The sequence below is a fragment of the Netta rufina genome (assembly GCF_964035555.1).
Source record: "Netta rufina genome assembly, chromosome: 15".
Taxonomy (NCBI): Eukaryota; Metazoa; Chordata; class Aves; order Anseriformes; family Anatidae; genus Netta; species Netta rufina.
This window is the reverse complement of record NC_140138.1, coordinates 9,857,478-9,870,519: the sequence shown is the minus strand read 5'-3', so window position 1 is coordinate 9,870,519 and position 13,042 is coordinate 9,857,478. Positions and strand designations below refer to the sequence as shown.

The 13,042-nt window shown below is 39.2% G+C and overlaps 1 protein-coding gene across 2 annotated transcripts in view; it reads right to left on the bottom strand.

Moving 5' to 3' along the window:
• Positions 1-839: 839 nt before the first annotated feature.
• Positions 840-13,042, bottom strand: part of VPS35L (VPS35 endosomal protein sorting factor like) — a 55,313-nt gene continuing 43,110 nt past the window's right edge. For both annotated transcript variants that reach the window (XM_084296303.1, XM_084296304.1), the window contains 5 exons: positions 12,165-12,304; positions 10,298-10,463; positions 9,387-9,505; positions 2,464-2,610; positions 840-1,881 (listed from right to left, as the gene is read on the bottom strand). In XM_084296303.1, the coding sequence (XP_084152429.1) occupies positions 1,783-1,881; positions 2,464-2,610; positions 9,387-9,505; positions 10,298-10,463; positions 12,165-12,304 (671 nt within the window). In that variant the 3' untranslated portion in view covers positions 840-1,782. The remainder of the gene's footprint in view (positions 1,882-2,463; positions 2,611-9,386; positions 9,506-10,297; positions 10,464-12,164; positions 12,305-13,042) is intronic.

Genomic DNA, 13,042 nt, shown 5'->3' with positions numbered 1-13,042 from the left:
GTGGTGCTAGCTTCTAAGCTAGATGTTTTGAGTTTTCTCCTGATAACTAGAGCCTTCTGGATGTCATTGAGCTATTTTTGCACCAATAAAAACATCAGTAAAACATTTGAAAGCATTTCTCATGGCAGTCTTACATCAATAAATAAAGTTATACTGTGCTCAAAAGACAACAGGCAGAAATTGGTGTCTGTATGGTGAAAAGGAACAGCTGGGCCATTCGTAAGCCTGCCATAAGAGTTTCCATTCTACAGAATTTCCACACTGGGTTTGTAGCAGGACATTTGCCCCTGGAAGGCAGTTTCTGCCATACAACTGCTTCTAGTGTGACCCACCTGGCTGTTTAGACAATTCATGGTTCAATACCACTTACCTAGTTTGTGGGTAGAGTTTCCAGGTCCAACAGGAAGAGTTGGCCATGTGCTGTTGAAGGTTGTTTTGTACAGCTGCAGCAAGAAGGAAAGCTAAATTAAACTGAGGCATGATAATACATGCAGTACTGCCGTATCATTGTGTGTGTCCACTGTACAGAATTATCTAAGGAAAGCCAGTATAATTAAGATGAACACTACAAGTCGGAAAGGTTCTCTATTGAGTGTATACTACTTCATAATTATCTTGTATTTCTGCAATTTTACTCTGCATATGTATAGATACACATGCATATATATAGTTTGTACAAGACTATGTTACCAAAGGGTCCTAGTTTAATTCCTTACAACCTGAACACAAAATGCATATTTTATATGTACCTTGTTTCAGTAGCCACTGAAGAGATGAAAACTACACAAGAACAATGCAGTTATTTTGGGTGCTATTTATTAATAGCCTGCTAACTCCTTGAATATATGGTTCTGGCAAAATTGATTATATGTTTAACCTTAACAAAATAAAACATTTTTGTGCAAATATACATCTCAATATATATGACTTAGCTCATTAAAATATTTACCACTAAGCAGAAGTAGCAATAGATGCAAGATCAACACGATTCCTTACCATGGGACAGAAGTGGCAAGAGTGAAATTTATTAGGAATAAAAGCAGTACATACAGATAAATTACAGAATGGTAAGGTGATAAATTTGTATACACAAAGGAACTCCCCCAGAACAAATAGGTGAGCTGCAAATTGTTTTATTCCGTGATACAGTGTACTGGAGAACATGGAGTACTTTGCATACATTTCCATTTTCCTTTGCAAACAACATTTAAAGATTCCCGCCATTTTACAAAACACCACTGAACTAAAAATGAAAGCATAAACATGTCTGTGAAAATGTATGGTAGAAATTAGAACACTAACATCTCAGCCATTTTTCTCTTTTACTGGAACTGACCAAACAAATGTTGGCAGCATCCCAAAGCAGAAAGATGACTTGGTAGGATTACTATATTGAAATACTGCTTTCTACACAGGAGAAAGACTGTTCTGCAAGCAGGATGAAGTTTGGAGGCTGTGAATTGATCCGTGCAGATTATCTTCTTCCTTTGTCACTAAAATGACAACAGATTAGATTTGGAGAGGCTTTTGCAACCACAGAGGTTCAAAGTACCCTTTACTGAAACTAAATCGGATTTAAAATGAGTATATAATGGCAGATCTGGAAACAAATTCAGACTAAATTATTGCACTCAGAACAGTTTTACCTGTGTCCAAGTAAATCTGTCACACTGAGTAGAATTAAAATACACCAAATTCCAGTCAAAAACCAGAAGAATCAGTGATTTATAGCCTTGGCTCCATGCTCACTTTACATATGACTCCTTGGAAAAGAGGCATTCATCAGGTTCTGGACTGCAGAGGAAGCCGAAGAGCCAAGTCTGCAAAGTGACTCATCTCAGGTTGTTTGCTTCGTCTCCTGATGTATTCTAGCGTCTTTACCTGGGTGTGAAAAGAAAGGCATTTTGAGATTTTGTGTGTCTTTTCTTATTTCAGAGCCCATCATGTATGCTACGTGAAGACATTTTAATAGACACTCCTGTGATTCTCCCTAAATTTCACTGGATATGCAACTGCTGCCATTTCTGACTCCAGAACTCCTTATCATGTATATCTTCCTTAAGAAAGGCTCTAAAATGCCTACTTTTCAGGTTTATACCATGCAGTTCCTCCACTATATAAAAATGTTCTGTTTTGTTTGAAATTTAAGTTTTCTGTACTGAAAAGTGCGGCACCCAATAATTCCAGGCTCTTTAACACGTGAAATAGTTTTTAAAATGCAAGAAAGATAGTAGACTACTCCAAATAAGATAAGTTGCTTATTCATTAAGAAGCATGAAAAAAACATATTGTTTTTTAACCTAATTTACGCATGTTAAAAAATAAAACAAAAATGACAGTGAGTTGTAAAGAGTTTGTTCAGATTTATATCAGGATTTATATTATATTTTATTCAGATCAAGAAAGTAGCGCAACCTTTTCCCAAATAAGGAGTTGGAAAAGAATCTCTGCAGTATTCCTTACCATAGTCTTGGTGTCAGCAAAGCCATGTTTCTGAGCAAGATTCCAGAGATTCACTGAAAGCTGGTTTAGCTTGTTGTTTCGTAGATCTCCATGAGCTAAAATAGTGTTAAATAAATAAAGTGCCAACTGGCTCTGTCGCTTCAGGGTCTATAATAATAATTAAAAAAATCCTGTATTATTATACAGTCATCCCAGCAAAATTTCTTCAAGTTCACTTACAAGTACAAGGGGCAGACACCCGTTCTGTAATACACAGCAACAACTACAGGCACAGAAATACGAGCAGTTTGTACATCCCATTCAAAATACAACAAGAACCAATAATCACAAACCAACCTAAGTTAACTGCAAAATTATCCAAGACTCCTATATCTCACGCCACTTCAGCACAGCATAGCATGTAGCTCTGACATTTTAAATTCAGGACTTCACACAATTGCGTAGAAATCGCCCTCCCACCAACCAACTTTGATCAGCATGACTTCACATTTTTTCCCTTAATTTTTGTTCTTTATTTTTTAGAGAGACCATGATACATCTAAGACTAGACATACACAATTTCAAATTTTTTCAACAATTCCTTCTATTATTATTTTTTTTTAATAAAGACATTTTCCACCTCCTTTCTTCTACTGAAACTTCGATGATACCGATGTACTTACACCATATTTGCATTTACTATCCTTAAAATTGCTGAGGAAGGACCTTGATGAGGACTCGTGCTCTACCCTGGAGGAGAGCCATGCCTTTCAGCCTCTGCAGGGGAGTTGTCAGGCACAGACAATTCTGCACTAAACTTAAAGGTGCTCCCACCCCAAATTGGAGCGAGTGGAAAATAGAAGTAATAAAAATCCTATTGCAGATTTTGCCCATTCCTATGAAATGTTTTAAAAGGCTAGAAAGACAAATGATTGTTGGATGTATCTGAGATGTAGTGTGTATTTATACTGCTTTGCTGCAGCTGTCCTTTGGTTTTGGCTCAAGAAAGACCACTGCGAAAAGCAAAGCTCCATCTTACACAGAAACCACAGCAGAAGGGTAGCAGCTAGATCTGTCAGCTCATCACCTTGATTAATGAATTTAATACTTCACTTTGGCCCTTGCAGTTAAATGTACATTAGGGGTAGTGAATATACAGTGCTCAGATACAAAGCTACAGAGAGAACGAGGCATGGATTGGGAGAGAGGAGTGATAGCTGCAACTCGTGCTCTCCTGACACTGTACCAAGGCACTCACACAGTCTCTGCCCTTTCCCTAAGGAACCGAAAGTAAATTAATTTCACTTCTCACTGCCAGCAGAAGAGAGGTCAGATGCTATTAATCAAAGAAATGGCACGCACTGAGCTATCAGTCCCCCAGATAAATATGAAAAAGGAGAACGCTGTGCCATTAAAGAACTGTCTAACAAGAAAAGAGGACGCAGGATGCTCCAAACAAGAAGCAGAAGGCTGATACAGTACGTGAGCCACACGGCAGTACGTGCCGAGCAAATCTGACACGGCAGAAACCACACGTGCACACACACACATGCAATGCCCAGAGCTGCTCAAGGCCCCAGGAGAAGTTCTCTAAGCGTTAAATTAATTACATGGAACTACCAAGACAACAGGTCTTCCTCTAACAGTTACCTACTTTGGCAATTTCTATCCCAGTAGCTCCTAATCTGGTTTACAGACTAAAACTACCACCATTAGTAGGGAGTGTTGAACTGCACTCCTTACCAGCCAGAGAAACACAATCAGTCTCATCCAGCAGTAACACAAAGAGCAGAAATGCCACTCGGGAGGTCAGTAAGAGTAGCAGCAGTTGTCAATGCTTAAATATTACTACAGTATTTCTCTTTTAGGACTAACATCTTTGGGGGAAAAGCAGATACTGCACACCGCCTGCTAGTCCAGTGTTTGCCACATTATTCACAAGGCAGCCTCCCTCCTTCCACATTCACCATATATGCTGAATTAGCAAAATGAGGTGGTACCTCTATATTTTTTTCCCATTGACGCCTGTGCATCTTCTGCTGAAAGTCACCTTCAGAGAGGTTCCTGGGAAGCAGTGGGCTGTGTCCTCATAAGAAGTGGGACACTTACTTTATTGGGCAGGTTGCAAAAGCAGCTCTACTCAAGGAGCCCAACTCTCAGCTACTGAGGTTTTCTAGGCAGTACGAATGCAAACGTACCACCCGTTCTTTAAAGTGAGGATGACATTTTGACAAATTTGAAACGTGTACTTCTAAAAGATCTAGGAACACGAAAAAGCTGGAAGAGCAAGACGCACACTAACTCATCGTACTGGGGGCAGGTACAAGTCACTGACAGGATCCTGGCATCCTGTCACCAGTCACACAACGCAAGGCAAAGGGAGAGGGAGGCAGTGCAGGTATGCACTAAATCCCCTGTGTCTGCAAACTAACAAGAGTCAGACAAGGCTTCAGGTGACGATGAGCAGCAATGTTTGTGCAGCACAGCACCGACCTCCAGCCCAGCACGCTGCTGAGTCCACTGGCCTCACAGAGACTGAATTGCGGGTGGCACTCCAGCTCAGGAGGAATTTACAGGCAGCAAGGAGAAAGGAACAGCTCAGTTATTTGGCAACAACGCACGCCATGGGACTAACAATTCCCACACCAAAAAGAACTGCCAGCCTTTAGGCACTGTGTTTTCCATAACTCACGGGATAACGCTGATGACTATGAAACAAAATAATACATCATCCCATAACGTGATCCCCCATATCCCAGCCCGTCCAAAGTGCAAAGTCTAAATTTCATACAGCTTATCAGATAAAAATGGAATCTTTCATAAAACAGACAACGTAACTGTTTTTCATGGCATGCTGGCTAGTGCTACAAACACACATTCCTGTCTTTCAGAGAATTGTGCCAGACACCTCCAACATAAGGATACCATGAGCTTTCTGTTGGAAAAGCCTTTGGGCATTTGGATTCGTTGCTTCCTCGGAAGGTAAATCTAGTCTACTGCTGCTCCCATGGACAGCTTTAAAACAACTGGCTCAGAGAATTGGTACCAGTCCATCTGTGGCAGCACAGCGCTCAGCATGGGCTGCAAAGCTGCTTCAGGGTACTAAATATATCGGTCTAGGCTGAGTCTCCATGCTGATACGGCATCTGTTTGCTAGGATTACCAGGGCTATCTAGCCAGAAATTAATTCCAGCACCACTGTGAAGCTGGTGGTTATATCCTTGTGATCCACATCTAGATATGCCTGAATAAAGCCTTGACAGGCAGCCTTGCCCTTCCTTACAAGCTCTGATGGGAAGCCCTCTGGGACCTCGTAACATCTGTTAGTTCACTGGAAAGAGCAGGAGCTGCATCAGGGAGGTCAGGTTGCCTTACACAACTGCCCTAACATGGGATAAATGACGCCCCTAGCACAAACAGCAGCTCATGCAACGAGTTCATGTATAACAAAAGGGAATAATGACTTGGGCAGAGAAAGCAGCAACAACCAACACTGCTCCTGGGAACTCACAGACCATCCAAGAGGATGTGTGGCCCCTATTTCACCACTTTTCCAGCACACTAGGATGATCATAAGAAAAAGTGCCTTGTTTTGGATACAATCCTTAAAAGAGAAGTCCAAAAGCACCCCCTGGAATACTCAACTGGAGTACAAGTGGCAGTCCCTGCAGGCTCAGGGGGCAGTAATTCACCTTGTAGCGAAGGCAAGCTAAAATGTTTTATTCCCAGCTCTTAGACTGCCACCATGGTTGGTTCATAGCTATTTCAAAGTCATTAATTGATTTTTAAATCTTTCACTGTTCACGGTGCTGCTCACATCAGCTACATTTCTCTCTCTAAATGTAACCTAAAAAAAGTTGTGCTCCGTGTGGAACTTGAGGCTTGCGGAGGACTAGGCCATGCTTTCCAAAAAACTATACTCAGTAATCCTGCTTTGGGCCATTAGCAAAATCACGATTTATTTTGGTTTCCACCATTTATCTTACAAGCATGCAGAGGCAATGTTCCCAATCAATCTATTCCTAGTCTTTACATTCCACCAGTATGTGGACAAGGCTGTATTAAAAACAAGTGGAGTGGCTGTGTGCTAGCTAGCTACAGTTCCTCGTGGCAATGCACCCATCCTTCTTGTTGAGCCAGCTGCAAATGAGCTGCAAACATGCCAAAACAGGCACCTCCACCAGCTGCAATGTCTTTTGGAAACTGCAACAGGTAAATTCTCTTGCTTCCCTCTTCCCAAAAGAGGAACAAAATGTTTAACCACCTTTAGAGAATCCTGGCTGAGGACACACAATCCTTCAGGAAGAGCAAGCTCTTTTCAATTTAAGGCACACCCACACACAAAGGAAAACTCTGTCCAACTCTGCTTGTTGTTCAGTGCTCAAACACATGTGAAATCAAATGAAGTTTTATAAGGTTCATATTATAAACCTAAGTTAGCTGTGTTGGAAGGAGAAGCCTCCAAAGGATACCCAGGAATTGCTTTCTCTTGCTCCATCTCTATACTTGCTATAAAAGGTCCAGTATCTATCACATGGCACATGGGCAGACCGCCATCCTAACACGGCGCTGGCACAGCAACAACCACCTGCTCTTAATGTTTTGGATCAAAAATGGCATTTGAAGAAAACATGCTCCATCTGGACATTTATCACTGAGCAGCGAGAGGCCAGGTATTTACATTTCTAAGAAACTGGAGCTTAAGATTAACCTTCCACCCACCCACATAAGGTAGTGAGAGGAATCACTGATACATACTCTTGTCACCAGGAGCAGCTTGAACTTTACAGAACTGTCCAGAAGTGAAACTTTAGTTCAAGCACTGCAATGTAGATGAAGGATACTTTAATAATGCAAAAAGATCACACTGTGTTAACATCAGATGCATTGTTCTCCTCCAAATTGCCATTTGGTGAAAGCATTTTATTGTGAGAAAAATTTATTTTCCTTTATGGCTTTTAAAGGAAACGAACCAATAAAAACCCAATGAAATCAGAGGCTTCTTCATTTAAATGAGCAGCCAAGCAGATGAACAATAAAAGGTCACTAACACCAAAGCAGTCCAAATGCCACAGTGATTTTATGATAGGTGCTGCTTTAGCACAAAGGGAGGTCTCTTTGACAATATTCTCGTCACCTCTATTTCTTCAGCAACAACAGCTTCCTCGGGGAATTATTCATTCTTACATGGCATTTTTTTACTGAAATCTCTCAAGGACTTTTACACAACAAAACAAAATAAATGCTCCCCCTTGGTAAATAGGGATGGACATAGGAGTAAATCCAAGACCACAGTGACAAAGGTAGGGAAGGATCTATATCCATGCTGCTTAGCTTTAAATCCAGTTTTCTATGCAACAAATGCATCCGTGAAATAATACGGAATCTCATCGCTCAAAGTACTAAGCTTAAAAGATGAAAAAAGCCTTTCAGAAACCACAGATTTGAAGCCTTGCAAACATTTTCATCTACATACTCCATGTAGGAATCAGAAGCAAAACAATACCTAATATACAACCCAGAGTCCTAAGCAATGTGTCTTTTTTGCTGTTATTGTTCTGGGGAAAAAAATGCCACTCACTGTGGTCATACATACAGTGATGTAAAGGCATTACAGCAAAGGTTTTCTTTATCTTACATCTCTACGGTCTTTTAAGAAAAGACAAGTATGACAGTAACAGCAGTGAAAAGGCTCAACTTAGTATAGTGGTCTCCAAACATGCATCGCATCATACATTCTGTAGAGGTAAACACTACAGGCTACTGTGCGAACAGGGTACTTTAAAAGTGCCATCAAATTACTATCTCCTACCTTCCCATTTCAGCCTACGAGCCGCTAGATTGCAATCAATACAGAGTACTTTGGAAGGAGCGATTAGGAAGCTGTGGAGTGGCTCAATCTCAGAAACACGTATGCTAACAGAACAGTAACTTCTCATGATTTCAGTAACACTGAAAAACAACAGTTACCTGCCTTTCACACCCAGTCAGTTAAGCTATATTTGATCCTTCAGGCCCTCTGAACTCCAGTAAAGAAATCCAATCAACTACCAAAAGACTTTTTGTTCTCTTAAATTGAATAAATATGACCTTGTACTAACAACAGGGTAAAAAATAAACACATTTTCATTCTCTGCACTTCTCATCCTAGTGTCTGGGATCCAAAGCTTTTCCAAATTAAAGGAGGTTTCCATTGTATTTGACCCAGTAACAGACTAACAATGAATTCTCATTTTGTTCGTTACAGAATTGGACATTTTCAGAAACTGTTAGCTGTCAAGAAAATATGGTTTATTTACGCAGAGAGAAAGGTGACAGCCAGGAGGAAACAAGCAGGATGGACAAGGAGCAGATCTTATACAGCAATCAAAGGAATGGCTGTGGCACTCAACTCCAATTCTCTAGCTTAGGCCAATGATTGCAACATGGAGCTCAGCTCATTATATGCAGAAAGACCCTCATAATGGAAAAAAAAAAAAAAAAGTTATGCCACATTGAGCATCATTTTTCCATAACCCACACTAACTGCCTTGAGCCCTAGTATAATTTAAAACAAACTAACCTCATTATGCTGCTCAGCAGACACCATTCTGTGCAGAATTGCATCCTTTGGCACACTGCCACAATCAGTAGGACAGAACCTCTGACATTTGTCACCTCTATCAGACTATCCAGGTACAGCATATGGTTAAGCAGTTAACTTTAGTCTGTATCTTAAAACTTATTATAAACGCTACATGATCTCTTTTGCATCATTAGATTTTTCTACCCTAAGTCTGCCTACATAATCAATTCCCTTTTTTAAATAAGTAAAACTAATTCCCTCTCATTGTAAAGTTCCCAGAGCTTTCTAAAAGACCAATCCTGGTCAAAAAGGTGGTCTGTTTATTCAATTTTAAAGTAATTTTAGTTGTACATTAAATCCTGTTAAACTAAGGACATACCTCTTCCTTTCCAAGGGTTTTGAGATGATCCAGGATCTGTGCTATCACTGTTTCACACAGTTTATTAATTTCAGCCAGGAACTTGGAGTCTCCACCATACAGCGTATCATTGGAATCAACTGCAGAGACAAACTGAAGCTTAAGTCTGGCTAAAGAGCTATGCATTTGTTTGCTACTGAAAACACCAGCAATTTATAGAAGACCAGATTTGGAAGTTATAAAATGACCCTCCTCTGTGAAATGCAAACAAAACTAATCTTATTTAAGTGACTGCCACTTGGTTCCCTACTTGATTTTAGGGAAATTCTTTTCAGCATAGCGCTGAAAAGAATCTCCTAGCTAAAAGCCAGTCCTATATTCCTGGATGCTGCCAGGTCCAAAAATGACTACTAGACCCAAATGCAAAGCAACAACTAGAATCAATTTTCACATTTTCCTTGCTTTCCTTAGTCTAGAAGAGTTTTGGCATCATCTTCAATGGCAGCAGGACTTGGCCAAACAGTTCATGTTTTACCGAATACAAACAACAAGATAGTCAAATCATATTCTGAGAACTACCATTGTTAATAAATGCAAATGAAACACCAGTGGTATATACAAATCTTGATACTTTAGACTGAAAGAAAACACTTCATACATACAAAGTCTTAATATCTACTTGAAATGCTTATGTTTCTAAGTATTTGCATCACCATCACCATAAACAAAGTAAACCACTTTTCACAAATTCACTTCAATAATAGACTAGACATCTGCTTGGCAGCCACCTCCCATGGTTATTTTAAATCCATTTCCATAGGAGAATAATCCATTGTATAACATTTACTACCACTGATCTTCATTAGCAAGGTACAGCAATAATGCAAATTGCATGGTGGAACACACAATCCAGGATCACCCTCATGTATTACCTTTATCTACATGGTAGATATATGTTTCTTGAGTCATTGCAGACAGCAGATGCAAAACATTAGTATAAATCCTGACTTTGTCATCGCTGTTATCCTCCCAAGTATAATCCTGGATCACATTTAGTAATCCTCGCACAAGAAATAACACTCCTTGTTCTGGGTGGTCCTATAGAAAAGAAAAAAAAAATCAAAAAACAAAACCCCAATGAACCCCAAAACAAAATGAGGATTATTAGGGGCCATTTGGTATTTTAAAGTCACAAGATTAGCTCTAAAAGAGCAAAAACTACAATACAATCGAAGGTGACAACTCCTTTTCTGAAGTGTGCTTCCAGTAATTTCTTTTATAAAAAAATACGTTCCAGTTTCATTCTAAAATGACCATTTGATCTATAATAATAAACCTGATCTAGACAGCCTCCACAGACAAACTTTGAAATGCTTTGTTTTCTATCCATGGGGGAGTAGTGCAGAATTATCAGCTTTTTAACAGCTTGGCCTGTAAAATTACACACTCGCAGTAGATTTTTTTAATTCAAATAATGTCAGTAAGTTACAGAAGCACATATATTACTCATATAATTATGAGTTTTAGAAGAACACCTACACTGGGAAGTCAAAGTCACAGACAATCAACAATCTTGGAATCAAAGGAATATAATTATAAAGACATCTGCTTTATATAAACCATGATTTTTTTTTGCAAGCAGTTTTTGATACTTGCACCCAGCTTATTTCCAGCTCACAGCTGGTGTAATGACACAAACGTTTCCAAGACAAGTCTCAGTTCACTAGGGATATTTTCTTGTGATTGTCTACCCTGCAAAGTAAACAGGAGAAATTACGGAAACTGATTTCTGAAGCCTGGTATCTCACTGCAAGTTTTTCATTACTGAATCTGAGAGGTTGGATCTCCCTCCTCCAGCTATCTGTTACTAGTCTGAGTCATTTCTCAGAGGAGCATCCAGTTCTGACACAAGTTTCCTTCAACATCTTACTTCTCTAGTCAGTGGACTACACTGACACATTGCGGTGGCAATGAGCCTTTCCCCTTTAACAACACAGCACCTCCACGTTGCTGAAAATTCCCCTTTCCACTGGAAAAAGGAGAATAAGCTTCTCTAATTATGAGGATTCAGACAGTAACACTATGCTACTTCACTGAACATGTAGTCAAAGAAAAGGGAGAATAAAAGAGGAAACTGTGAGGAGGAAAGGCCTACTTGCTTTGATGGGAAAAAAACAAACAAACAAACTTCAAACTTTAAAACAAACAAAAAAGCCACAAGAAAATAAAATAAAATAAAACGCCATGATACTAAACCAATCCTTGCAGGGAAAACAGAATCTTCTCAGAGAGGGCTAGAGTTGTTAACAGAAGGAGGTAAAATCTTCAAGTGTTTGGTTTCTATTGCAATGAAATCTTGTGAGACAGAGGCCTCTCCTCCTTCTCTACGGTCAACAAAATACCTTGGTTATGTAAGTTTTATCTCAGATCTTTCAGGTTAGTTTACAATTCTTCCTCATCTTTTAACCAACAATGCTGCATTTTCTGGACTTGTGGTGAGGCGTTTTTTGATGACACATGGAAAGGAAAATCTGGAAGACTAGATTCAATAAAGATTAGCTGCTAATACACCCATGGCTTCAGCGCACAGCGCTCTTTGGCCAAAATTGTGAGGCAGCACACTCCAGATAATGCTCAAGGAACTTGACATTTTTGTCTCATTGTACAATAAAGAGAGAACTTCAAATTAAACCAGAATCTACAGTAAACTTTTAAACAGGAAAGTCGACTAGGCTGTGTGCTATTTATATACAGCACACACACACAAATACACACACACACACACACAAAGTGACTTACCGGAACAACCAATAATGTGGAAAAAAAGTTACAAAGGAATTCCAAGAGGAAGGCGTCAGAAGGTCGCATCTTTCCATCGATACTGATCATTTTTGGCACTTCAGGAACAAGGCTCACTGCAGCTTTGAAAAAAGCATCAGCTACAAAATAAAAATATAGTTGCTCTATTATCACTCCAACTGCTATTGCACTCAAGCCTATGATCTGATGGTTGCTTACAGTTTGTTTCAAATAGACTACAAAAAATGACCATATGCTTAACTGTAAAGAAACTCAAGACTCAGCAGTCAAAATCTGTAGTAATTCAAGCAATGCTGTTTTTCCAACAGAAGTTCCTACATCACTGGAGATTTCTGAATTTAACACTCTTCTACTTTGCTTAACAGCTGGACATTGTTGTTTCAAGTATATGGCATATATGGAATAAAAACAATAAAAAAATAAAAACAAAATAAAATCACACAATTCAAAATAAACTTATCTAAAGAAATGCTTGTGCCAGAAAAATGGGGAACCAGAAGGGCGGTGGGGTTGTACATATTAGATCATGCTAACTTGTTCACTAATCCATTCACAAAGGCTGTTAAAATTCTAAGGAAATACAGCCAATTTAATCCTACAGGAAAAAAAAAAAAAAAAAAAAAAAGCTGATAGCATTAATCATAAACTGAGTAGATGTTCTAAGTTAATATTTTCAAACTAAAACAATAAGATTTTTCCTCTTACCCTAGAAGAGCAGCTATATATGCTAAGAGTTCATAAAAAAAAAAATCTGACAGCAGCATTCTTTTGCAATTTCTTGGCTACATTTCAAAACATCCAAGTCCCATTCAAGTTATTTAGTCATATTCCCTTTCCAGATGTTTAGTTATATAATT